The sequence below is a fragment of the Marmota monax genome, unplaced genomic scaffold (genome assembly GCF_021218885.2).
Source record: "Marmota monax isolate L192 unplaced genomic scaffold, Marmota_monax_Labrador192_F-V1.1 WCK01_AAM20220418_F8-fsc00038, whole genome shotgun sequence".
Taxonomy (NCBI): Eukaryota; Metazoa; Chordata; class Mammalia; order Rodentia; family Sciuridae; genus Marmota; species Marmota monax.
Genome location: NW_026692498.1, coordinates 10,035,232 through 10,061,524, shown reverse-complemented (window position 1 = coordinate 10,061,524; position 26,293 = coordinate 10,035,232). Strand labels below are relative to the sequence as shown.

The 26,293-nt window shown below is 46.5% G+C and overlaps 5 protein-coding genes and 1 non-coding gene across 9 annotated transcripts; 3 read left to right on the top strand and 3 right to left on the bottom strand.

Annotated features, from left to right (window-relative positions):
* Positions 1 to 47: 47 nt before the first annotated feature.
* Ints5 (integrator complex subunit 5) lies at positions 48 to 5,690 on the bottom strand. Its single transcript, XM_046445518.2, has 2 exons — positions 5,522 to 5,690; positions 48 to 3,191 (listed from the first exon to the last, which is right to left on the bottom strand). The coding sequence occupies exons 1-2, from the start codon at positions 5,599 to 5,601 to the stop codon at positions 212 to 214; spliced, it is 3,060 nt and encodes a 1,019-aa protein (XP_046301474.1). The 5' UTR covers positions 5,602 to 5,690; the 3' UTR covers positions 48 to 211.
* CUNH11orf98 (chromosome unknown C11orf98 homolog) lies at positions 3,053 to 14,821 on the bottom strand. 2 transcript variants are annotated; one of them, XM_046445528.2, is made up of 5 exons: positions 14,719 to 14,821; positions 14,432 to 14,556; positions 12,029 to 12,126; positions 11,836 to 11,946; positions 3,053 to 3,191 (listed from the first exon to the last, which is right to left on the bottom strand). In XM_046445528.2, the coding sequence occupies exons 1-4, from the start codon at positions 14,755 to 14,757 to the stop codon at positions 11,837 to 11,839; spliced, it is 372 nt and encodes a 123-aa protein (XP_046301484.1). In that variant the 5' UTR covers positions 14,758 to 14,821; the 3' UTR covers positions 3,053 to 3,191; position 11,836. The 2 variants fall into 2 exon arrangements, with proteins under 2 accessions (XP_046301484.1, XP_046301483.1); XM_046445527.1 differs by lacking the exon at positions 3,053 to 3,191 and having other exon boundaries at positions 11,292 to 11,946.
* Cskmt (citrate synthase lysine methyltransferase) lies at positions 14,551 to 16,402 on the top strand. 3 transcript variants are annotated; one of them, XM_046445526.2, is made up of 4 exons: positions 14,551 to 14,920; positions 15,207 to 15,292; positions 15,419 to 15,545; positions 15,733 to 16,402. In XM_046445526.2, the coding sequence occupies exons 3-4, from the start codon at positions 15,491 to 15,493 to the stop codon at positions 16,383 to 16,385; spliced, it is 708 nt and encodes a 235-aa protein (XP_046301482.1). In that variant the 5' UTR covers positions 14,551 to 14,920; positions 15,207 to 15,292; positions 15,419 to 15,490; the 3' UTR covers positions 16,386 to 16,402. The 3 variants fall into 3 exon arrangements, with proteins under 3 accessions (XP_046301482.1, XP_046301481.1, XP_046301479.1); XM_046445525.2 differs by having other exon boundaries at positions 15,384 to 15,545; XM_046445523.2 differs by having other exon boundaries at positions 14,892 to 15,292; positions 15,384 to 15,545.
* Positions 14,986 to 15,133, top strand: LOC124093382 (small nucleolar RNA SNORA57). Its single transcript, XR_006851950.1, has one exon. It is a non-coding gene; the product is annotated as a small nucleolar RNA SNORA57 (small nucleolar RNA).
* Positions 16,403 to 19,225: 2,823 nt separating the features above from the next.
* Positions 19,226 to 21,311, top strand: LOC131424207 (ubiquinol-cytochrome-c reductase complex assembly factor 3). The gene is made up of 2 exons (XM_058579567.1): positions 19,226 to 19,402; positions 19,493 to 21,311. Exons 1-2 carry the CDS (start codon positions 19,283 to 19,285, stop codon positions 19,649 to 19,651), a joined length of 279 nt encoding a protein of 92 aa, XP_058435550.1. The 5' UTR covers positions 19,226 to 19,282; the 3' UTR covers positions 19,652 to 21,311.
* A 1,468-nt stretch (positions 21,312 to 22,779) lies between these two features.
* Ubxn1 (UBX domain protein 1) lies at positions 22,780 to 25,497 on the bottom strand. Its single transcript, XM_046445522.2, has 10 exons — positions 25,418 to 25,497; positions 25,245 to 25,332; positions 25,061 to 25,114; positions 24,868 to 24,974; positions 24,711 to 24,780; positions 24,162 to 24,353; positions 24,017 to 24,068; positions 23,750 to 23,866; positions 23,066 to 23,258; positions 22,780 to 22,920 (listed from the first exon to the last, which is right to left on the bottom strand). The coding sequence occupies exons 2-10, from the start codon at positions 25,301 to 25,303 to the stop codon at positions 22,871 to 22,873; spliced, it is 894 nt and encodes a 297-aa protein (XP_046301478.1). The 5' UTR covers positions 25,304 to 25,332; positions 25,418 to 25,497; the 3' UTR covers positions 22,780 to 22,870.
* Positions 25,498 to 26,293: the final 796 nt, after the last annotated feature.

Sequence of the window (26,293 nt, the reverse complement as noted above, 5' to 3'; positions counted from 1 at the left end):
TACAGTCCGACTTTGCCCGCTCTCATAATCAGACAGAAGCACTGGACTGTTTGTCTCAACTCTCCAAATTTTATTTAGAAAAAAATGATACGATAGGAAAAAAGTAACAGCGCTCATTAGGCCAAGGACTTAGAAACCTCCACCTTTCTGTAGCACCTTAGGCTTTTCTCCCATTGCTTAATTTCACGCGGCTTCTGATGCAGGAAAAGGGTTATGTCCCCTGCCGAAGTAAAGTAGATGGTGAAGGTGCCTGGAAACGGCCAGAGAAAAGGCCCAGGCGATCGATGTTGCGATGCAGGACACTGTGCAGCACAGACAGATGCGGTCCTCCTTCACCCCCACCCTCTCTGGAGAAGTCCCGGATGAAGCGGCCTCGCTCAGACTGGAAGATGAACTTCTGGGGCAAAGGCCCATGCTCCCGGAGAAAGCCCCAGACACTAAGCAGCAGCAAACGTACTTCAAAAGGTGCCAATTGTCTAAATACTTCGTGCATATTACCCAGGGCTGGTGGCAAAAGGCATCCTTCAGCCATGACAGCCACCAAGGTGCAGGATGCCTCCAGATGCCAGGGGGAGTGGGCTGTATCAGGGTGCCTAGAGGCTTCCCAGTGGCCCAAGAGGGCAGCCAGCAGTCCCCGTAGCAGCACGGAACAGTAGCACAGGGCTGGAGGTGCAGCTGCTACCAGCTTTAACAGCTCAAAGAGCAGGGGCTGTTCCCGAAAGCGCCGGCCAATGCGGAGATCCCGCTCCACAGTGGCCCGGGCATGATCCTCAGGAGGCCAGGCCAGCTCAGCACCAGCTGCATCAGGACAAACACTTTCCACCAAGGTCACTGCAACTGCTTTGGCTGCCTCTGGGCTCAGGGTGGGAGCCCCCCAACAACCCCCATATTCAGTGCCCCCAGGGGCACTGCAGCAGTGTACCAGGAGACTGAGGAGGCTCTGGGTGTTATAGATCACCTCCTGCTGGTTTCGCGATTGGACAAACTTGGGTGGCTTTAAGCCACGGCCAATGACTCCAGCATGGAAAACTGACCAGATCCCTCCAGGACCTGGCACAGCTGCAGTGTGCCGACGGTTAGTGTCCAACAAGGAGGCAGAAGCCAAAGGAGCTGATGTAACTGACAGAGTCTCATTGTCTCCATCTATTTCTCCTCCAAACAGTTCTGTATTGCCCCGATGTAAGGCTCCCTCAACTAGCAGCTGCAAGACAGCCTTGAGTCCAGCTGGGGAGGTCTGAGACAGGCGGGTGAGAAGCTGAGAGGCTGATGCCACACCTGGAGGGCCATGCAGCCTCAAAGAGGCAAAGAAGCGGTGCACCCCAGCCCTCACCAGTCCTAGGAGTTGGGAGGGGGACAGGGCTTCCAGAGGAAAGGGACAAATAGCCAGAAGGGAGGCAGCAGCTTCAGCTACTTCCTCCTCAGGATGTAGCAGGAGAGGAGCCAGGTCAGACAGATGGGCTGAGGCAGACTCCCCAAACCGAGCCCCTAGGGCTGCAGGGCCCTCGCCACCCTGCTGTTCCCACCCCACTAGCAGTGCCAAGTTGCGCAGAAACCGGGCTGTGAAGGGAGGTTGTAAAATCCCTGCATGTACCCGAGCCAGGCAGCTTCGGAAAGCCAGGGGCAGAAGGCCAGAGAGACTGACCACCAGTCCTGCATATAACTGGGTGGCCAAACTCAACTCTTCAGGGCTTCGGGCTCGGCTCAGTAAATGACCCAAGGCTTCAGGTCCACAGCTAGGCCGGGTATAGACAGACAGCAGACCTAGGAGCTGGTGCTGCCAGAGGAAGCGCTTCCGTTCCAGACGTAATGTCTCTCCACACAGCTCTCCAACATGGTTTCTCAGAGCATCTAGAAAGGGCACTGGACGGGGGGGTGGGGGTGGGCCCAGCACCCCTTCCCCAGGAGACCCTCCTCGATGATGAACCAGTTTTTGTAGGTGCAGTAGCAGGAGTTGGATCAACCGGTCACAGGCCTCACGTACAGTGTCTGGCACAGCCAGGCCCTGGGTGGTAATGACTGAAGCAGGCATAGCTGTGTCTACCAGGAACTGCAGCAAACGGTAGGCACCTGCCCCAGAGGCCTGGCTCACCAGATGCACAGCCAGGTTCAGCATGTTGTCCAGCTCCTCTCGGGGGAACCCCTGCAGGTGTTGCTGCAGCTGGCTCAGCACAGTTGGGGGCTTGAGGCAATCCACGAGCTCTCCTGAGACTGTACCCAGCAAAGCTGGTGACATGACTGCCAGCTGCAGAAGGAAGGGAACTGTGGCCTGAAGAGAGGGGTCCCCACTCCGGCCCCCAGCACCCCCTGCCAGGCTATCATGAAACATTCGCAGAAGCTCCCGTCGGATGCTGTCTCCATGGCGGGAGGCCAGGTGCCCTAGGATGCCTACAACAGAGGCAATCTTGGGTACCCGTTTCTCCCCAGGAATGGCAGGAGATCCAGGGAAGGTGTCCGTAGAGGGGGTTTGAGAAGTGTTTCCACCACTACCACCAGTTCCACCTCCAGCCCCACCATGGACACAGAAGTCCTTAAGGCCACAGGAGAGGACTCGGGAGATGATGGTGCCAGGAAAAGAGGAGCCAATATGTGCTACAACCCAGTCAAAGTGTGGGGAATGCTGGACAGACGTATCCAGCAAAGCATCCACGCATGCATCTGGGCAGCTACCAATGAGAGCAGAGAGGCACTGCACATAGATGTCCATTAATGTACGGGTGGCCCTACACCCCATCCACAGCTGCAGCAGTTCATTGAGAGAGCCAGTGGCATGGGGCACACGCTGATGTTGGCCTGAATATGTGCTGCTCAGTTGTCCCATGAGGTCAATGGACCATGCACTAATCACAGGTGCCCAGGCCTTTGGGTTGGCCCGAATAAACTCAGACAGCACCTGCTGTACTTCCTGCACCACATCCTCTAGACCAGGTCCCCCAGCAGGGACATGGGAGGATGAAGATGGACGAAGGTGAGATGGACCAGACACAGGGCTTTCATCTAGAGCAGCCAGATGGGCCCTGACACTCTCATCAAAAACACCTCTTAAGTGGTCAAGCACAGCAGCACGAGCAGGTGGCAAAGACCGGAGCAAAAGAAGACCACAGCGAGCATGTTCCCGGGCTGAGAGTTGGTGGCCCAGAATGGGATCTACGCCAGTCAGAAAAGCCTTGATTTCCTGGGACAGCTCCTGAGCACTATAAGGAAGCAAAAGGAATGTTGAGTTATGTTAGACAAGTTTTATTTCCACTGTGAACTTCAGTTTCTTTCTATGTAAAATAAAGATAATAACTATACCTAAGTTTTTAGAATTTTTTTTTGTCAATGAACCTTTATTTTATTTATTTATATGTGGTGCTAAGAATTGAACCCAGTGCCTCACAAATGCTAGGCAAGGGCTGGGGATGTGACTCAAGCGGTAGTGCGCTTGCCTGGCATGCGTGCGGCCCGGGTTCGATCCTCAGCACCACATACAAAGATGCTGTGTCCGCCAAAAACTAAAAAATAAATACTAAAATTCTCTCTCTCTCTCTCCCTCTCTTTAAAAAAAACAAAACAAAAAACAAATGCTAGGCAAGCACTCTATAACCACTGAGTTACAACCGCACCCCACTAAGTTTTTAAAGCATTTATGTACCATACCTGGCTCATACTAATAACTCAATAAATGCTTTTTCCCTCATGACAATAATAACTCCCCGCCCCCCCCCCCCAAGTACTGGGGAATTAGCCCAGGGTTGCTCAACCACTGAGCTATACTCCTCAGCCCTTTTTATTTTGAGATAGGGTTTCAATAAGTTGCTGAGGCTGGCTGCTCCCAGCCTCAATAATTCTTAAAATGGCCATATGCTTTTTTTTTTTTTTTTCATGCGGGGAATGAACCCAGGGCCTTGCACATGCTAAGGCCACTGAACTACTTTATAGCCAGGTAAGGGGCTCTTTTTAAGTACTTGGCATGTGTTATTTCAGTCCTGACAACAGTTCAATAAGGTAGGACTATTATGGTCTCATTTTGCAGGTAAGAAAATCAAGGTCAAGCAATCAGACTATGTTACAAAAGGACAGATACCATTTCTGTGCTCTTCAGCACTGAATCCCCTTCCATTAAGGTGCCTGATGTATAGGAAGTACTCAGTAAATATTTGTTGAATTAATTAAGCATATTTTGTGCTTCTATAATATCGGCTTTAAAAGTACCTTTCCAAGATAGGTGTGGTGGTGCAGACCGGTAAACAAAGCAACTTGCGAGGCTAAAGCAGGAGGATCGCCAGTTTAAGATCAGACAGGAGGATCACCAGTTTAAGACCAGGCTCAACAACTTAGTGAGACCCTCAGGAATTTAGTGAGAACATATCGCAAACAATTTTTTAAAAGCTGGGCATGGTGGCACACCCCTGTAATCCCACCAGCCAAAGAGGCTGAGGCAGGAGAATCCCAAGTTCAAAGGCAGCCTCAAAAACTTAAAAAGAGGTGCTAAGCAATGTGAAGAGGCCCTAATCAACTTAGTGAGACCCTGTCTCTAAATAAAATATTAAAAAAAAAAAAAAAAAAACAGTCTGGGGATGTGGCTCAGTAGGTAAGCGCCCCTGGGTTCAATCGTTGGTTAAATAAATAAATAAATAGGATTGGGGGTATAGCTCGGTGGTAGAGCACTCCTGTATTCAATCCCCATTTAAAAAAAAAAAAAATCTTCCTGACTTTAAAGCACCTCTCCCAACTCAAGCACTCTGATATTTGACTTTTAATGAAAAAAAAAAAATGTAAGCCCCTTATTAAGGGTTCACCCTCCCAAATACCTGTTTCTTCCCACATGCGCAAGATTCCTAACCAAATCAACCATCAAATCAACAATCACCAACTACCCAGCACCCTCAATGTGCCTGGGAATCAGGGTGGCCCAGAGCCCAGGGTAATGCCTTTCAAGCCTTCCCCTTCTGAAACATATGGGTTCCATCTTGGAAATTCTGAAGGCAGTGTTACGGAAGAAGGCAAAATCCCCTTCCTCTTATCGTTTTTTCTGACAAAGGATTGGGGGCGGGGGAGCAGGGCTTGGGGGTGGGTATAGGCTCTCACTGGGCCATTCCTCTCGGGTTCCAACAAAAACAAAAACCACCCAAGATGAAGGGAATGTGCAAGGGAACGGTTGGCGGAAGCATTCAGATGGTTTCTGGGCCTGGGTTCTCAGGGACTCTCCAGAAGTCAGAGCCCTGAGTCTCTACGGGTCTATAAGGGGAAGGGCGACTGGGTTCCCAAGAGTTCTAATATCCCCGACTCTTGAGATAGCAAGGCCAGGGCCTGGGGTAGCTCGGTATAGGGGTCTAGGGAAAGGCAGGACCCAGGTCTTGGGAGGGCGGGCACTGGAGCCCACACTTTTGGTGACAAGGTCCCTGAGTTCTGGGAGGATGCGACCAGGAATCTCTGAGAACCCTGACGCGAGTTCTCGAGGTAGGATCCGGGTTTCTGCCGAGAACGCTAGGGATCCGCGCGGAACCGCGCGATGGGGGAAGATACCAAGGTCTCTGACTACCTGAGAGGCGCGGGACCGTGGGTGGCGGGGGCAGGCCCGGGAGGCCCTGGAGCCCCGGGAGGGTCGCACAACGCGGACATCCCGCAGCCCTACCCCAAGCCCGACGCGGGAGCGGCAGAGTAGGCGGCGCATGCGCGCTGACGGGAAACGCGAAAGAAACCCGCGACGAGGCTTCTCAGGAAAACTAATCCGGCTATGTCTGGGACCCTAGTACATTGGTTCCGCATCGCATCTTGATAGCGGGCAAACCATGTTTTTGCAAGGGCTATGGACACAATTAAGCTGGCCGTGGCCCTTCACGGTGGTATTTATTTTTCCTGAATCCGAAAATACAAATGTACAACTCGCGAGCTTTTAAAAAAATGAAGCACCAGGGATTGGGGTTGTGGGTCGGTGCTTGCCTGCCGTGTGTGAGGCCCTGGGTTCGAATGTCAGCATCACAAACTAGTAAATAAAAAATAAAGGTTCATCGATAACAACAACAACAACAAAAAAGAATAATAATAATAATAAGAAGAAGAAGCACCAGGCCTCGGGATGTAACTCAGCAATAGAGCGCTCATCTACCATGCACGAAGCCCTGGATCTCAGCACAAACAAAACAAAACTAAAAAGCAATTAGAGAAGGGGAAAGCGGAAAAGAGAAGGAAAGAAAGAAGAAAAAATTCATAAGAAAAACAGAGATACCAAAACAAACTGGGCTAAATTGAAGGGGTCCTTCCAGTCATAGACGAGAACAACCTTCTATCAGTCTTCCTTGCTTAAGCTTTCCTACCCGCCCCCCAATTTCACAACAACATGGGGACCTTCCCCACATCTGACAGAGACAGAACTTGTTAATTGTTATGTATTTATGCAGCCAGTACACTTCATCAAGAGTTCCCAATTTAGCTGGTCTACCTAGATCAATTTCCAACTATTCAACTCATTAGCTGTGTGTGTGTGGGGGGGGGGGGGGGGTAACGTGTGTGGGGGGAGGTGCTGGGGACTGAAACCAGGGCCTTAGTGCAGGCAAGCCAAGCACTCCACCAACCAAGCTATATCCCCAGCCAGTTAGCTGTGTACTCTACATGACCTCTTCATGCCTGTTTTCCTCTTCTGGAAATAAAGAACCAATAATACAACTATCTCACAGAGTTGTTAGGAAACTTGAAATGAGGTAAAACATTCACTGTATAGCACTTTAATGCCTGCAATGGTAAACACTACAAAGTATTAGCTATTTTTACTGTATTTGTTGAACAAACAAAAAAGCTCTTTGACAATAAAAACCTAAATTTTTTTCTCTTTTTCTTGGCCATGCTGGGGCTAAAACCAGGGCCTGGAGCATACAAGGTAAGTGCTCTATTACTGAAATGCATCCCCAGCTCCTGTTTTGTCAAAAGCAATACTCTTGGGGCTGGGAATATAGCTCAGTGATAGAACACTTGCCTATCATGCACCAGACCTTGGATTTAATTCCCAAACACTGCAAAAAAAAAAAAAAATAGTGTCTCCCTGGAATTAGTATATTCTTAATACTGTGAAAGCTGGGTTAGATGACACATGCATGTAATTCCAACCATTCAAGAGGCTGAGGTTAAGAGGATCTATGTTTGAGACCAGCCTCTTGGACTTTAGGAGATCCTGTCCAAAAAAAAAAAAAAAAATCCTGCTGTGGTGGTGTATACATGTAATCCGAGGGACTGAGATTTAGGCAGGAGTATCAGCAAAGGTTTTTGCTGTTGTTTTGGTTTTTATTTATTTTACAGTAGAATGCATTTTGGCATATGGTATACAAATGGAGCACAGCTTATTCCTCTGGCTGTACATGGTGCAGAGTCACTCCAGTAATGTGATCATACATGTATATAGAGTAATGTCCTATTCTACCGTCCTTCCCATCCCCACAACTCCACCTCCTCTCACTCCCCTTTACACAAACCAAAATTCCTTTATTCTTCTCTACCCCCCACTATGGATCAGCATCTCTGATAGATTATCAGAGAGAATATTTGCGATTTGTTTTTTTGGGGATTGGCTTATTTCACTTAGCATGATATTCTCTAGTCCCATCCATTTACCTACAAATGCCATAATTTCATTCTTCTTTAAGGCTGAGTAATATTCCATTGTGTATATATACATTTTTTTTTTTAGGATCAGCAAGTTTGAAGCCATCTTCAGCAATTCAGAGAGGCCCTCAGTAAACTTAGTAAGACCCTGTCTCAAAAATATTTTTTTATTAAAAAAAAAAAAAGGAGCCGGGAGCAGTGGTGCATGACTTTAATCTCAGTGGCTCAGGAGGCTGAAGCAGGAGATCAAGAGTTCAAAACCAGCTTTCTCAAAAGCGAGGCATTAACCAACTCAGTAAAACCCTGTCTCTAAATAAAATACAAAATAGGGCTGGCAATGTGGCTCAGTGGTTGAGTGACCCTAAATTCAATCCCCAGTACCAAAAAAAAAAGGCGGAGGCCAGATGTGGTGGTACATGGCCTGTAATCCCAGTGATTTGGGAGGCTGTGGCAGGAGGTTCACAAATCACAAATTCAAGTCTAGCCTCAGCAAACTTGCAAGACTGTCTCAAAATAAAAATAATAATAAAAAGGACTGAGGATGTGGCTCAGTGGTAGAAGTTTCCAGAGTTCAATTTCTGTACTTGCAAGGGGTGGGGGTGACTGTTTGCAAAAGCATATGGATGAGGGGGCAGGTGTTGTGGCTCAGCAGTATAGTGCTCACCTAACATGTGCAAGGTCCTGAGTTTCATCCTCAGCACCAAATAAAAATAAATAAAATAAAGGTATTGTGTCCAACTACAACTGAAAAAAAAAATATATATATATATATATATAAAAAGAGGGTATGGATGAAGATTAGAGCTGGGAGATGAGTGATATTTTCTCTGGTTTTGTATGTTTGAAATTTTTATACTAAAAATACAAATTTAAAACAATTTTATGGCTGGGATTGTGGCTCAGCGGTTGAGCGCTCGCCTAGCGCATATGGGACCCAGCACCACATGAAAAAAAAAAAGGCATTGTGTTGTGTCCATCTACACCTAATATATATATATATATATACATATATATATATATTTTTTTTAAGGGAGGGACTGGAATGGTAGAATGCTTGCTTCACAAGTGTGAGACACTGGGTTTGATTTTCAGTACCACATATAAATAAATGAATAAGTCCATCAACAACTAAAACATTGTTTTTAAAAAATAACTTTAACACATTCCTTTTTATTTAGACTAAAATTAAAATTCCAGGTTGTCTACATTCTCCCTTGTGTATTTTTTAATATATTGAACCCAGATATGCTTTACCATTATGCTATAGCCTCAGCAGTTTTTATTTTGAGATTTTTTTTTTTTAATTTTTTGAGATAAATTGCTTATGGTCTCAATAATGTTGCTGTAATTGGCCTATAAACTTTGTAACCTTCCTGCCTCAGCCTCCAGAGTAGCTGGAATTAAGGTACCAGGCAAGTGTATATTCTTGCTTTATCCCCAAAGGCCTCTTAAAAAAAAAAAAAAAAAATTGCCTCCAGTCTCCCTTGAATATGTATCTACTTTCCTACATAAACCTCTATAGATGCCTTTGAAAAAAAATTGAAATTCTGTAAAGGACTTAAGTTTTATGATCCTTGCCTCTCTCTACAACTTCATCTTTTTTCCATCTCCCCTTTTATCACTTCACTCTAATCTACACTAGAGTTGACAGTTCTAAGAACACAGCAAGCTACTTTTTGGCACTAAGCACAGGAGTTAGAAGAAGAAAATAAAGAGTGGGAGGGAAAAAACATGTGAAGTATGGATGTACCCTTCATTTTCTTGTTACTACATCCGAATACAGTTCAGTTTTTTCTTAGGGGGCAGGTACTGGGGATTAAACCCAGAGGCACTTCACCACTAAACTATATCCCCAGCTACATCTTCAGTCTTTTTTATTTATTTGAGACAGAATCTTGCAAGTCATTAGGATCACAGACATGTGCCACCATGCCTGCCAGTATTTCAAACTATTTTTCCTTTCTGTATTCAAAACTGAAGGGCAGAAGATGTAGCTCAGTGGTAGAGCACTTGCCTAGCATTTGTGAGGCCCTGAATATCATTCCCAGCACCACAAAACAAAACAAAAACAACTTGACAAAGGAAAATGCTAGGTGAGCCTGGCAACAGAAAGCAAGGAAGAGCTCAAATACAGTAATTGTGTAAAAGGTCACAGGGACCACATTGAACAAGCTAGTGCTGACTAATTTTGGCACAATGACCATGAAAAAAATGATAATTATCAATGTTAACACACTGAAAAAAATCCATAGTAATTCTAAAAAGCAAGGTTGGGGCTCTTCTCCGCTGTCATAGGAATAATACGAATAAATGACAGAATTAGAAAATCAGTATTCTGCAACACAGTAATAACTAATCCAGGTAATCACCATATTAACAGCGCTGAGTGATGCCATTGGTAAATATTCATACTCATTAATTCCTATGGATTAATAAGTAATCCATACATTAATTACAAAGAGTATGTTTATTTTCCCTTGCCACTTAGAGTTACCATTAATGAAACAAACTAACATTATAACAGGGAAGTATATAAATCATTTATGTAATTTTTGTCTAAAATACTTATTTATCCTAAATTCAATGAAATATTCATAAAAACTCAGACAAAAACAGATTGTGGAATATTCTCAAATAAAATTAGGTTGTACCCTTCAAAATTATCATCTAAGACAAGCTAAGGGAGTACTTTTTCTGGATTAAAGTAGACATGACAAATGCACTATGTGATCCTTGATTGGCTCCTGGATTGTCGGGGGAGAAAAATGACTAAGAATGTTATTGAGAGAACAGGATATTTGAATATGAAAAACTAGCTATTTTTTTATTTGTAGTTGGACACAATACCTTTATTTTTCCATTTGCTGAGGATCAAACTAGGGCCTCATACGTACTAGGCGAGCATTCTACTGCTGAGTCACAACCACAGTCCCCAAACTAGCTATTTTATGAATATTAAAAATCATAGGAGCTAGGGTTTAGCTCAGCGGTAGAGTGCTTGCTTCGCACATGTGAGGCACTGGGTTCAATCCTCCACATCATATAAAAATAGATATATATATTTTTTTAAATCATAGGTGTGGTAATAGTATTTGGCTGTACAAAATAATGTTCTTAGGGATAAAATCTTTACTATATTTTCAAATGATTTTGATTTAGCTAGGACAACACACACATATATTTGCACAGAAAGAGATAAGTGTAGGAAAATGTTAACTAGTCAATCTAAGTAAAGGGTATACAAAGATTCATTATACTTCTGAACTTTACTATAAAGCTGAGGGAGGGGGACTGGGGCTGTAGCTTGATGGCAGAGTGCTTGCCTAACAGGTGTGAGGCAATGGGTTTATTTATTTTAGCACTGCATAAAATAGACATACTGTCCATCTACAACTACAAAAGAAAAAGGCTGAGGAAAGGGTAACAATGGACTTAAACCCTCCCCATGCAGATTAAACAGGGAAGGGAAGAATCATGCCTTCCTTCAGTTGAATGCACTTCTGCACGGGCAGCTTTTCTCTTTAAATACCTCAACCACAGCTTCCCACAGTTTTAAAAGTTAATGCAGACCTGTGATCCCAGCTACTCAGGGCTGGGAATGTAACTCAGTACTTGCCTGGCATGTGAAGCTCTGGGTTTTTTCCTTAGCACTAGCTTAAGGAAATAAAGAAGGAGGGAAAAAAAAAAAAAAATATATATATATATATATATATATATATGTTTGGTATTTATTTTATTAAAAACATAATCTAGCAAAGGAAACAGTACAAACATGAAGTAAAGTGACTTGCCCATCCTGATCACACAGGCACCAAGGCAAGACTGGGATCAGGATCTTTAACCCCCTGTCATCCCTACAATATCTCTATTATTATCAGAAATGGAAAGTTAGAGACAGAAGAGACCAGGTCGCCAGAGACTACTTCTCATTATTTTTGCTCAAGTAAGCTCTGTGGGTTCTGTTTCTAGACTGCCTCCATCCATACCCACAGAACTCTTTTCATGACCCACCCTCCATCCTTAGACTTTATCACACGTCAGTCAAAGCTCTAGGGATTAATCATAAATGGGAGTTGGGCCCTCCTCGAATCTTTCTTTTATACCCTCTTCCCTCCCAACATATCCCTCCCGTAGAAGTCAGTAGCCATTATGTAAGAGGAACTGGGATGAGTGAAAGCAAGTAATGCTTTCGCCAAAAAACTCTGAACAACCACAAATCCTGTTGGCTCCAGTTGAAAATCTGGTGGAAGAGATAAGAACCTTAGCTCTCATCCTCAAGATTCTCCATGTCTATATCCTGGGGGGGTTTAATCTTCTTTTGTCGTTTGGGCTGTGGATCACTAGTCCTGGCTGGTTTTGAAGGGACTTCCACTGAGCAAAAGGAAAGAGAAAGAGTTAAGGAGCTAAATAAACCCATGTTCCCCCTCTCCCTCCTTTTGTGCCCTAGTGTCACCTTCCATTGCTGCCTTCTCTTTCTGGGCAAGCCGGATCTGCTGCAGGAGTTTTCTGCGTTTCTTCCCTGACAGAGTAATATTGGCACGTGCACTGGATCTGAAGGGTAGGTAGGAGCAAAGATACCCAGGTTATACTGAACAACCTAGGTCACAAAAGTATTTCTGGCTATGGAAAGTGTCTTTCTATTCAAATCACACAACTGTATAAGTCTAAGGTTGTAAGTCTTTCCACCTTTAGATTTTAACATACTTTATTTGATCTAAATCTCAACACATATCTCAGGACCAAATATTAAAGATAGTACTTAAACATTAAAGTTTAGTTTGTAGTCGTCGCGTTGCTTGCTCTTGACTAAAACACTCAGGGTTACTCCAGGGGAACTAGGCTGTGCAAAATAACCACACAAGAGACAGAAATACCTTTTTCTTTGGGGGTGCTGTGATAGCTCCTTTGACCTTAAGGGTCCGCAGAAAGAGAGAGAAAGCAGGTGAGCACAGGCTGACCCCTTTTATTGAGCAGAAGCCATTCAAATGAGGCAAGAGGTCAGGTTTCAAGGGGCCCAGTCTAGCTTTATGATGTCTGCTGTCAGCAGGTTGACTGACATCTAGGAAGGCCATACCCAAGGGCAGAGTAAGAAAAGGGGACACACAAAGGGAGTCTCCCTGGAACATTCTATCCCAAACAGGGTAAGGGGTAAAATTCACAAAGGAACAGGTGAGCTTAGCTTGACTCATGGAGCTTGAGGAAGGCATGCCTACGCATGAAGACACATTTGGTTGCATTATTTCTACCCTCAAGATCCGGGTTACCATTTTCAGCAACTTAAAGAGTAGCCAGATCATGGGGGGGGGGGGCGCAGATGACAGTGCCTCAACCAATCAGGAGGGGAAAATTGCTGATTACATGACATGGCAGCCTCCCACATGTAGTAGGTACTCTTAAATATATTTTTAAAATATTTTTTTACTTGTAGATGGATACACAGTATCTTTATTTTTATGTGGTGCTGAGGATTGAACACATGCCTCACGTATGCAAGGCAACTGCTTTGCTACTGAGCTACAGCCCCAGCCCCAGTACTCTAAATATTTTTAAGAAGTCAATGAAAGGAGGTAGAAACTAATTAACAGGGCCAGGTGAGGGTGGTGGTCCACACCTGTAATCCCAGTAGCTCAGGAGGCTAAGGAAGGAGGATGGCAGGTCCAAGCCAGTCTCAGCAACTTAGAAAGGCTGTCTCAAAATTAAAAAATAAAAAAGGGCTGGGGATGTAGCTCAATGTTTGATTTTGCTCTGAGGCTCACTCCCAGGTAAGAAAAAAAAAAAAGATAAATAAAGTAATTAGTGGGCTGGCCAAGATGGCACAGGCTTGTGATCCCAGTGAATTTGGAAGCCAAAGCAGTAAGATTACAAGTTCGAAGCCATACTCTGCAACCTAACCAGACTCTTTCTCAAAACTAAATATTATAAAGGGGATGGGACATAGCTCAGAGGTCAAGCCCCCTGGGTTTAATCCCCAGTACTGAAAACAAACCAACAGTGATTAATGGAACAGGTAGTCTTTCCCAAGACTCAGCAGCGTTGAAACTGCTATGAAAAATCCTACGTGTATCTTTGGGAAAATTCAAGTTATGCACACTTATCTACACACTTTTGTTTTCTTTATGTAATATATGTATATATACATATACTTTTATTTTCCTTATGTAATACATTTTTTATTTCTCTCTCTTTTTTTTTTAGTAACCAGGGATTGAACCCAGGGGTGCTTAACCACTGAGTACATGCCAAGCCCCCCCACCTTTTTTTTGTGGTGCTGGGGACTGAACTCAGGGCCTTATGCATGCAAGGCAACACTGTACCAACTGAGCTATATCTCCAGCCCCTCCGAGCCCTTTATATTTTTTATTTAAAGACAGGGTCTCGCTAAATTGCTGAGGCTGGCCTGGAACTTGGGATCCTCCTGCCTCAGCCTCCAGAGTCACTGGAATCAAGATGCGTGCGTGCCAGGCGTGGTGGTACACGCGGCTCTGGAGGCTGTGGAAGAAAGATCTCGAGTTCAAAACCAGCCTCGGCAATTTAGCGAGATCCTAAATAAAATACAAAATAGGGCTGGGGACGAGGCTCAGTGGTGGAGTGTTCCAGAGTTCCATCCCTGATACCCACCGCCTCTCAAAAAAAAAGGGGGGGGGGGGCGTGCGCGCAGATTTACTACCAATACCTAAATTAATATAGATTGTTACTAGCGCTTGGGAGAATTAACAGCCTTCCTGAGATTCTCATTAGGGTCGAAGATCCAAAGAAAGGCAGAACAGCCGACAAACGTTCCCTACATAAAAGCGAAAGTACAAGGAAAGCTGAGTGATGGCGGCTCCGGAGCTACGGCCGGAGGTCTAGTACTCACGCCCGCTTCTTGAGGTGATGCCGTGTGATCAGCCCTTCGTCTATCACAGCCCCGACCACCTGATGCCTCAGTCGCTTCTCCCGGTTCAACACCCGCCGGCGTTTGAACAGCTTCTTCTTCAGCTCCTGCAAGGGATAAAGATGCGAATCAGGCTGAGGCCGCGCACGAACACAGATACCCAGAACCACCACCGCGGCGATCCCAGTCCCGCATCAATCCCATCTCGGGCGACAGAAGAGGGCTCCCGGAAGCTTGGAGAAACAAAGCAGCAATCCCACAAAAATCACCGTTCGAGGCCGGTTGATCTTCCCCCCTGGACCCCCCATGAGTGCGACCCCTCTCGCGTCCGGGGCACGCACTTCCGCTTCACGCCACTGCCCCAGGGCTCCACCCCCGCCCTCCGCGAGCCAATCGGAGCTCGGTGGCCTGTTCTGGGCGTACATAAGGGAGCTCGACAGGGTTTGCTTCCTTTCGGAGAGCAACTACCTAGTAAGTGTGGGCTGTTCGCTGGGAGCGGGAGGCTTAGCTGAGCTGGTTGTGGGTGGGCTTGCGGGCCTCCTTTTCTTGGCGGAAACCAGGCGTGCGGTCCTGCTTCCCGTTATGTACGGAGGTAGAAGGAAAGGGTTCTGTCCCCTCGGCGTCATGTCTTCGGTGCCGGCGGTTTCCTGTCCGCCGGTTCTATCCTCAAGCGCCGAGACAAGGTTCTCCTTGGAGCAGCACAGGACTGAGGTCCAGCGGTCTGACAGGGTGCTCACGCCATCTTCTTTGGTTTCAGATCTGCGAATACCACCGCAGGAGCGCGAGCTGTCGTCTACCCTCTCTTCCATTCACCATTGCAACCAATAAAAGCTGTTCTTACTGGTAAATCTGTGTGCGTTTTTTGTTGTTTTGGTTTTTGTTATTTTTTCCCTTCGAGGCTGCGGATTTTGGAAAGGCTGTACGCATTTTTCAGTGACACTGAATTTGCGGATCTTCCCTTGAGCTCAGGCCTTGTAGCAGTTCAGAGTGCACTTAAAGGCAAGGTTCTTAGGCTGACCTTGACTTTGCCGGGAAGTCCGGATGGCTGCGCTGCGCCGAAAACTCCTACTCTTGGGGCCCAGCCGCGCCTTGGCGGGTAAGAAAGATAAGTTCCTAGTGACCTGGGGGATCTAGTACCTGAAATTGTGGCTTTTAAAACCCCCGATAGCTCTACGCACTTGTACAAGTCCCTTCTCTCAAACATACATAGGCACTGTTTTTTGCAGCGGTGAGACAGAACTCCAGCACTGGTGACACATATCTTCCTCCACCCTTGTTCATAGGTTCCCTGGCCGGTAGTTGCCTGGCAGACCGCTGCCTCTGGGATCAACTCCATGCTCAGCCTCTGGGCAATGGCCGTACCTTTGACTGGTTCTTTGGATACGAGGAAGTTCAGGAACTCCTACTATCACTACTGCAAAAGGCACCAGCTGCCTCTCCACCGCGGGTGCTGGATGTGGGCTGTGGGACCTCAAGCCTATGCACAGGCCTCTACACCCAGTCCCCATACCCTGTCAGTATTCTAGGGGTGGACTTCTCCCCTGTGGCTGTGGCCCATATGAACAACCTTCTGCAGGGTGGCCAAGGTCAAACACCCCTATGCCCTAGGCACCCTGACTCCTGCCTCCAATTTATGCAGGCTGATGCCCAAAATCTGGGGACTGTGGCTGCCTCAGGCTCCTTCCAGCTATTGCTGGACAAGGGCACCTGGGATGCTGTTGCACGTGGTGGTCTGCCTGGAGCTCACCAGCTGCTATCAGAATGTTTGAGGGTCCTAAGCCCCAAAGGGACCCTAATTCAATTCTCAGATGAGGACCCTGATGTGCGACTGCCCTGCCTAGAGAAAAGATCTCATGGTAGGACTGTGACTGTGCAGGAGTTAGGCCCTTTCAGGGGCATTACCTACTTTGCTTACTTTGTTAAAGGCTCTCATTAAAGATTGTCTTAACCATAGTGTCTTCTGTTGGAAAGAGCTTCATCTTGGGAATATGCATGGCTGAGCTGGGCATGATGGCACATGCCTATTATCCCAGTGGTTTTAGAGGCTGAAGCAAGAAGATCTTGACTTCAAAGCCAGACTCATCAAAGGCAAGGCACTAAGCAATTCAATAGGACCCTTCCTCTAAATACAAACTAGGGCTGGGGATGTGGTGCCCATGAATTCAATCCCCAGTACTGCCCCCTTCCCCCCCCCCAAAAAAAAAAAAACTAGGTGAAAAGTTGAAGGGAAAGACAATGCTTACCCACAAAGCTCCTGAGAAGCAGGAGATGGGAATATTCTACAAAGCAGTTTCTAGAGACAGGAGACTATTATTGGGTCCCAAAAACAGGGAGTGGGGGCTTCCTGATATAACCTGTCCTCAGGAATACAGGGGCATCTTCCTGTTCCCAGCTGAGTCTAGGGATGTTCTAGGGGATATCTGAAGTCCTCTGGGTTCCAAACCCAATCTGAGGGAAGAGGGGAATAAAGAGCCCATTAACAGTAAAAAACATTCCTGATATTTAAAAATCATAAAGCTGGGCATGATGGCTCATGCCTGTAATCCCAGTCAGGAGCTGAAGCAGGAGGGTTTTGAATTCAGAGCATCAGCAAAAAGCAAGGCACCAAGCAACTTCAGAGAGACCCTGTCTCTAAATAAAAGGCAAAATAGGCCTGGGGGTGTGGCTCAGTGATCAAGTGCCCTTGAATTCAATCCTCAGTAGTGGGGTGGGGGGGAGCCTAACTTCATAACTTTGATTTATAAAGAGAAAGTGTCTCATTGGATTATTCTGAAAATCATGAGGTAAAAGTGTATAGCACAGGCAGCCATGGCTTGTGCCTGTAGGATCAGAGTTCAAGGCCAACTTCCGCAATAAGACCCTGTCTAAATAAAAAATAAAAGGACTTGGGGATGTAGCTCAGTGGTAAAATGCCTCAGCTCAGTGTATCCAATACCCAGTAGCTCCTCTTCCCCAAAATTAAAATACAGATTAAAAAGTATCACCCATTCTGACATGAAACTGCCCTCTTATTGTTCATCAGTCTTGTCAACTGCCTAGACTTTTCTCCTATATTTTTCTCTTTTTTTTTTTTTTTTTAAAGAGAGAGAGAATTTTAATATTTATTTTTTTAGTATTTGGCGGACACAACATCTTTGTTTGTATGTGGTGCTGAGGATCGAACCCGGGCCGCGCGCATGCCAGGCGAGCGCGCTACCACTTGAGCCACATCCCCAGCCCCTCCTATATTTTTCTCTACCACATTCATTTAATACCTTGTGAAGAAGGGAATGCTGAGGATCAAACATGCTAAGTAAGCATGCACTTTACCGCTGGCTACACCTGAAACCCCTTTCTATGTTTATTGAGTACCAATATGTGCTTGGCCCTGCTATCTGCAGGAGACAGTGAATGCATTTTGGCCCACTCTAGAACATCCAGATCACAGTATCCCAACTGAAACAGCCACCTCCCTTACCTGGTTCTACACTTGGTCCTGGAAGAAGGCCTCAGATTCTTCCTTGCCATCAGTGAGCAGCTGAAGTTCCTTTGACCATTGGAGACCACCACCATCTTCATTTGCCTCCGTGGCTTCCACCACAATACAGGACAGGTGGAACTTTCAAGAGACAACCTAAATAAAGACAATGGGAATGTTGTGCACAAGTTGATTATGAGCCAGCAAGCAGCAGGACACAAGTTGAGGACATACTAACCTGATCGGTTATCTTAAAACTGAGATTGTTGCTATTAGGAGTCACATTTTCCAATGGAGAAACCTGGGGCAAGGAACTTAAATGATTTTCTTAGTAGATATCCAGTTTGGGTATTTTCATCTCCGAACTAGAATTTGGTATATTACACAAGTTCCACAGACTTCGTGGTTTAAAAGTAAACAAACGTCAACACCAAGTGTATGTATACCTTGAGGAAAAGTATTAACAACCTATTTGTAAGATAAACAAGAAATAGAAAATTATACCCATTCCCCACCTAGTATTGAGTTGTTTCAGAGTTAAAAGGATTGGGAGGGGCCAATTGATTGATGGGTGTAAATATCCGGAGGAATACTTTGTGCTAATTTGAAAACAGCACAATACTACAGGAAATGAAAGCAGTTCTATTTCTGATTGGAAGACTTCAGAGGACAGAAAATGGGAAACTAAAATCCACAATAACCATAAAGACATGCATTCTCCTCCTAGCTTCTAGGCATCCTACTCTGGACAATGGACCCGGTGCTTAGTCCTTGGTGCCAACAATTTTTATTTTTATTTATTTGATACTGGGGATTGAACTCAGGAGCACTCGACTACTGAGCCACATCTCCAGCCCCATTTTGTATTTTATTTAGAGACAGGATCTCACTGAGTTGCTTAGCACCTCGCTTTTGCTGAAGCTGGCTTCGAACTCATGATCTTCCTGTCTCAGCCTCCGGAGCCACTGGGATTACAGGCGTGTGCCACCGCACCCGGCTTGTGCCAACAATTTTTATATTATTATCGAACCTAGATGCGCTTTACCACCAAGCCATATACCCAGGGTCTCTAAGTTGCTAAGGCTGGTTTCAAACTTGTGATCCTCCTGCTTCAGGCTCCTGAATCCATGGGATTACAGAGGCGCTCCACCGCTGGGCCGCTTACCAACACTTAGAAGATTTGCTCAACGTCCCCAGGTATTTAGACCCAAGCGCTCAGGATTCTAAATGTTTCTAAGGCCAGGCTCTCTATACTCCGGCTGCTTCTCTATGGTTTCTACGGGTCGCTCTAGCCTGCGCAGGGGCCGATGAGACGTCGTAGCTACCCTCTAGGCTGCCGTAGACTACGGAGGTTGTCTCGTTGGTTGCACTCAGCCATGCAGAGTGTGCAGAAAGTGCTGATGGTAGTAGCGGTGCTGGGCGCTGGGGCTGGCGTGGGGTCCGCGCTCTTTGCTCTGGTAACCCCAGGAGAGCTGCAGAAGCAGGAGATGCTGAAGGTAGGTACAACTGAGAATTCTGAGGAGGAGCGGGCGTACGGAGAACCCTGGACTGGTGTCCTGGTTTGTGAACTCCCTTCCTGTTCCCAGGAGATGCCCGAGCAGGACCCTCGACGCAGGGATGAAGGGAAGAGGAACCAGCAGCTAGTGATGGCCACGCTGCAGGAGGCCGCGGCCACGCAGGAGAATGTAGCGTGGAGGAAGAACTGGTTGGTTGGCGGCGGCGGCAGCGGCGGGAAATCAGCGTGATGCCAGACCTGTCCGAGTGGGTGCTACGACCTTGGTTGGAGCGCAGATCACAGCCTTTCAGCTCCGTGAAACCGGCGGGGAATATGGACCTCGGATGCCGCACTCCAGGTCCCGGAGAGCGGCCGCCGGGTGAGCATCGTACCCCCTTCAACTCTGCGCTGATTGTGTTAACGTCCACATCATCCGCCAAAGTCGTGTCCGGGGTCGGTTGTGGTGAACAGAGAGAACCAATAAATTCTGTGCCACCCAAGTGAGCCGTGCAATCGCACGCCTACTGGTGCTGAGAGATGTGCGGGTCATCGCTCCAGCCGGCTTGGGGAGCTCTGCTGAGCAGGGCTCCGGCCTGCCCCGCCCCATAGCCTGAAGTTCTATGGGCTTAGTAACCACATTTTCAAAACAGGTCTTGTTATGTAAGCGTTACTTCTGGGGAAAATCAAGCGACATTCCCGAAATCGAAACTATTCTGGAAAAGCTTGTTAGCAATGGATACTCATAGATGACATCTGTTCTTTGAGGGAGGTTGAAGAGGGGCATCTAGCACATATATGCCTTCTGTGGCCATTACTTAATATCTGGTTAAAGAGGTTTAGAGAGGCTGATTTACTAGGGGTGGTGAAAGAAGCATACTTTTAGTCAAGATCTCCCGAATGTTACAAAACCTGAGTCTGCCCTATTTTGTAAAAGGCCATAACTATCTCCAGGATTATCAATAGATTATCCCTAACTCTGTGGCTCATACCTGTAATCCAACAGACCTGGGAGGCTGAGGCAAGAGGATCACAAGTTCAAGGCCAGCCTCTGCAACTTAACGAAACCCTGGCTGAGAATGTGGCTTAGTAACAAAGCACCTCTGGGTTCAATCCTCTGTACCAAACAATATAAATAAATAAAGGGGCTGGGAATGTTCCTTCATATTACTCCTAGGTTCAATTCTGGATACCTCAAATAAAAAAAGGCTAGCCTGCATGATGGTGCACATTTGTAATCCCATCGCCTGAGGAGGCTGAGGTAAGAGGATCTCAAGTTCCAGGCCAGCCTGGATAATTTAGTCAGAGACTGTCTCAAAATAAAAATGAAAAGGACTGAGATATTGCTTAGTGGTAGAGCATTTGCCTATCATGTGCAAGGCCCCAAGTTCAATCCCAATACTAGATGGGGTGTGGGGGAATAGATTTAGAAATGTAAAGGGCCTGACATAGCAATGTAATGGGTCCTCTCCCCTCTAAAGGTTCACACTGTAGTTCTGAATCCAGTTATAGGACCTATTGGAAATGCCACTGAGAATGAGATAAATCACTGGGGTTGCAGCCCCATTGTAGTCAGGTCACTCCCCTATTTATTTTTGGTGCTGGAGATGTTTGAACCTAGGTCCTCAGGCATGCTAAGCACATGCTCTACTAACAAACTACACCCTCCAGCTTTTTTTTTTTCTTTAGTTATCAATGGACTTTATTTATGTGGTGCTGAGGATTGAACCCAGTGCCTCATGCATGCTAGGTGAGCACTCTACCCCTGAACCACAACCCCGGCCCTTCCTTTGTTTTATACCCTGTGATTCCCAAGCAAGATTGCAATTGACAAAAAACACTGCTTTTATTGAATTGAGTCAAAACAATAAATAAAAGTTGTATAACACTGTGATGAACAGTTTATAATCAGAGATGAATGCTGGTGCTTTTTTCAGCTGCTGGATTGTAGAGTCATGTTCAATACATTTGTTGTGATCTTTATGGTGTAACTGGCCTCTTCCGTATGCCCAGGAAGTGAGGAAAAAGTCATAGCTCTTTGACAGGAGACTAAACTGATGTAGCAGCAGTCAGAGAGACCATCATGGCTTGGTGAGTCAGGACCTGAGCTCTAGTCAGTCTTCTGGTGGGTATGCAGGTTCTAAGAAATTGCTACCAGTGTCACTTGGGAAAGCAAATTGTGCTTTGGTATCCTGGTCTCTAAGTGGGGACAATTATACCAACACCTAGATAACAAATATTATCTATGAAGCTTAAAACTATGTGTAATCCCAGATACTCAGGGAGCTGAGGCAGGATTGTGAGATCAAGGGCAGCCCAGGCAACCTAGATGCTGTCTGAAAATAAAATTTAAAAAGGGCTGGGTGTGGCTGGCACAGTAGCACATGCTTGCAATCCTAGCAACTCAGGAGGCTGAGGCAAGAGGATTTCAAGTTTGAGGTCAGTCTCAGCAACTGTCTCAAAAAGAGCTGGGATGTAGCTCAGTGATAAAGCAATACCCAGAACAAGGTAAAAAGAGAGCTGAGAGTATAGCTTGGTGTTAGAGCACTCGCCTAGCATGTACAAGGCCTGGGTTCAATCCCTAGTACCAAAACAAAACTAATCTCCCCTTCAGAAAGTGTATTTGTGAAGTACATAATACCTTCGATTTTTGGTATTGAGGACTGAACCTAGGAGCACATTACCGCTGAGCTATGTCACCATTCTTTATTTTGACATAGGGCTTCACTAATTTCCTTAGGTCCTCCCTAAATTTCTGAGGCTAGCTTTGAACTTATGATACTCCTGCCTCAACCTCCTGACTCATTGGGATTACAGGCATGTGCCACCATCCCAGTTTAACACCTTTTAGTGTCTAGGAAAGCAGCAAAATATGGCTGACATATTCCTTACAACAGATGCACTTGCAAAGGTCACTAACCTTCCTTTCGATGATTATGGATCACCACTTTAAAAAACTAATTTTAGTTGCTAATATTTACTGAGCACTTACTAGGTGTGAGGCACTGTGCTCAAGCACATGTCAGTTATTGTGTAACCCTTAGGACAACCCCAAGGAATACTATTATTCCTATTATTATAGTATTATTATTCCTATTCTACTGAAGAAACTAGGTTTAAAGAAGTCAAGGCACACAACTAGTCAGGATTTAAAGTTTATGCACCACTTTACCTGTAGGAGCAAAAGTCGCTTTTGTGATGCATTCTCTCCTTCCCTGGCTTGGCACCTCTTCCCTCCACCTCTGAGGCAGCTAAGACCCAAAGATTTAGAAACAAGTCTCTGTTGGAGAGGAAAGGGATATTTTCCAAGTGCCTTCCCTTTAGCTTCTTTCTCTTCCTTGGTTTTGTCCCTCCCAGCCACTCAGGAAGGAGCCAGGCATATACAGAACTCAGGGTCTATTTATTTGGAAGGAGATGTCAGTGCTTTATCAAAGATGAAGAGGTCAGAGAATGATGATGAAATAAAGGCCCCTCAGCTGGGACATTTCTTGGCCACAATGAGGACAGCAGAAGGCACAAGTCCTAAAGATGGGGGGGAAAAAAAAGGCTTGAGCCACAAGAATACTTGTTTTTTGCTCCCCAAACTCCTGGATTCATGCCATCCCCACAAATCCCTTCTTTTCCCTCCATTCCTCCAAATCCTGGCTTCTGGTCTCACATGCCATACCCAGCTCCTGCAGAGGCCGTTCCATGTCAGCTTCTGAGAAGGCCCGTCTGGGAAAGCCACTAAGCAACTGCACTGGGTCCTGGCCCCCTCCAGGTTCCTCCCCGCGGTGGAGCTCCACATAGAGCCTCACTGCTGCCAGCTGTTCCCGAGCCCGAAATGTTTGGGTCAGTGAAGTTCCATCTGGCAACCTGACCTAAGGGCAAGAGAGATTTCCAGTACTGTTAAGCACCAAAACCAATAAGGAAAAGAGTTAAAGTTGGCCCCTCCTTCTTCTTAGACTAAATCAGTATACCTACTATTTAAAGCACTTAATGAACAACCACTTATGCTCTGCCTTACTAAGTTTGAACAAGTGGCCCCAACTTCCTTGCAATTCAACACAGACAAGATTATAAAAAAAATTTCAGGATAAATTCCACATTGTGAAAGCAGCTATGTAATGAACCAAATGAAAACAATGTAAGTAAAAGGATAAACGCTGAGTAAGAGGGAGGTATGGATTTAAATATGACTGGAGCAGGTGAAATTTGATCTTTCCTAAGAGTGGAACAGGTAGGATTTCAAGTCATGTACAAAGAAGGAAGAGATTTGGCAAAGGGAATGTAACTGAAATAAGCTCTGAGCTGGGCTCCTTATAGGTCAACAAAGGGGTTACAGGAGCAAGACAGGAATCAGAATCAGTACCTGTATGCGACACTGGTCATATTCCCGCTTGGTAGGAGGTTCCTGGCTGGGAGAGGAGGGAACAGGACCTGGCTCTGACACTGGTGGGGATGGCCGAGAACCCACACTACCACCATACTGGAGAACAAAGTAAAACAGGAGTCAGGCACTTACCCACCCTCCGGAAATGGGTGGTATGGATGGTATTTACTCATGTTTCCCCTTTGAAGCTGGAAAAGGGTTTTAGTGTGCCTTTTGCATTATAATCACTGTCTTTTCAACACCCACCTTCTTGGCTCTCTCTGCTTTGTCCCTTTCGATCTTTTCTCGAACCCTCTGTCTGGAATGCAGACAGGAAGAAAATAGGTCAGACCTTAACAAACCAAATGTTGATTTTTTTTCTCCTGTAAACCAACATGCCCATCACCCAGACCTGGCTGCTAACTCTTCAGCCTTTTCCCTCCTCCGCTCCTCAGCAGCTCTGCGCATCTCATCTTCCTGTAGTCTCTGGCGTGCAGCTGAAAGCTCTTGACCTTGTCTCCTGCGCTGTTTTTCTCGCTCCAATGCTTCCCGCTCCTCCCTTTCTTCACGTTCCCGCTGCTTCTGGGCCACCAGCTCCAACATCCTATGTTGCAGAAAGGACACAGTTCAAGAGAAATGGATACGCAATATGAAGGGACAGAACAAAATTGGCTGATGTTTCCCAAAATAAATGAATGAAAGAACAGGGGTAGCAGTATAGCTCAGTAGAATAAACGCTTAGCATATTGAAGTTCTAGATTAAAAAAAAAAAACAGAGAATAGAAAAAAGTCAAGGTTCTTCAACCAGACTTGTGTATGTATTGGGGAAGGGTGGAAGATAACCCTCAAAAAAGTTACCTGGGGGCTGGGGATATAGCTCAGCTGGTAAAGCAATTGCTTAGCGTGCACAAGGCCCTGGGTTCCTTCCCCAGCACCATCAAGGAAAAAAAAGCTACTTTACCTCTTGGTCTGTTCTTGTCTTTCCTCTTCAGTCAAAACGGGTTTGCTTTCTCCGGCAGCCGTTCCAGGTCCTACAAAGAACCAGTATTATTACCCCCCCCGTCAGCTCCTCATGTCGGGCCCGCCTGAATAATCACATCACGTCTCCCAGTGAGAACCTTCAGGGCCAACTTGTTCTGAGGGGGTGGATTCCCGTCCTAGGACATGTCCAAGAGGAGTCTCTAGAGGCTCATCCACGTCGGGGTCATCTTCGTGCTCCATCAGCCTGGCAGGGAAATCGGCAGTGAGGTCAGCATGAGACTGCTCCTCCCAGCAGCCCCCAATCCTCCGCCACCGAGTCTGAAGGCTCACCAGTCCATCGCAGCCTCGATGCCCTGGTTCCCTGTGAGGGCCAGAGCCTTCTCCCTGCGGGCAGAAACACCGTGAATAGCGCCTACGGACCATGGTGACCGTCAGGACGGGGCTAGGCTGGGGTAAAGGTCCAGACAGGTCCGCGGTCCCCAGCCTGGCGGGCCGGGGTTGGGTGCTCCCTTACGCGCGTCCCCTGGGGAAGCCCATCTCGATGAGACTCTCCAGAGCCGTCAGCTCCGCCATGGCGCCGCAGCCGCCGCTTCCGCGGGGACCTGATGTGGCAAGAAGGAGGGTGGGAAAGGTCAACGCAAGGGAACCCTGCGCCCGATACCACCGATCGGGCGCTAGATCACTCACCCGGCTCGGGACCCACCGGGGACACCGACAAGAAGAAAGGCGAAGGGAAGCGGAAGTGCCCGAATCTGTTTGGGTCACGTGGGACTGGCGTGGACGGATGCCGCCGAGTGCCAGAAAACTCTCTGGCCCGCCTCCAGAATTTTGCGCGGGCGGAAGGAGACCTACCAAATCCCAGTGCTCCCCCACAGTGCGGAAGAAGCGCCCTGAGGCTTGGAAACCCAAGAGCAGAATGAGGCCAGTTCCCGGAGTTTCACACTGCTTCGCCTTCCTTAAATATTAAAATTGTGGCCCTTAGGTGCAATCGTTTGGAAAGTTGTTTGTCAGTATTTCTCAGGAGCCATGGAAATGGGCATGCGCTTTGATCCACTCATCTTCGAGGAATTGAGCCATCCTGTGCCCGATTGCCAAAAGGAATCTTTGCAATACACAGTACCTGAACCTGGATCATCACCTCCCTGCTTAAAGTTTTTCCATGTCACCCCCGTCATCTAGTACAAGCCCAAAGGCTGACTTTCTCTTGCCCCCATGTTTTAGTTTTAAGAGCCCCATCTATAAAATGGACATAATGATGACAGCTATGTAGGTGCCTCGCAAGACGGTATGGCATAAATTATGGTAGTTACTGCATAGTTTCATTTCCTTCAAATTGAGGATAATCTGTGCATGTTGTGAAACAGGCCCTACACCTCATTTTGGCCTTTGCACCTACCAGCTCCTCTGCCTGAGATGTTTGGCCTCTTCTCTCCACTTAGTTAACTTCTAGTTGTTTTTCAAGACTCCGGCCCGCAAGTTCAAGGCGAGCCTCAGCAATTTTGTGAGACACTCTCCCCACCCCCAAGAAACTGAGTGAGACCCTGTCTCAAAAAAAAAAAAAAA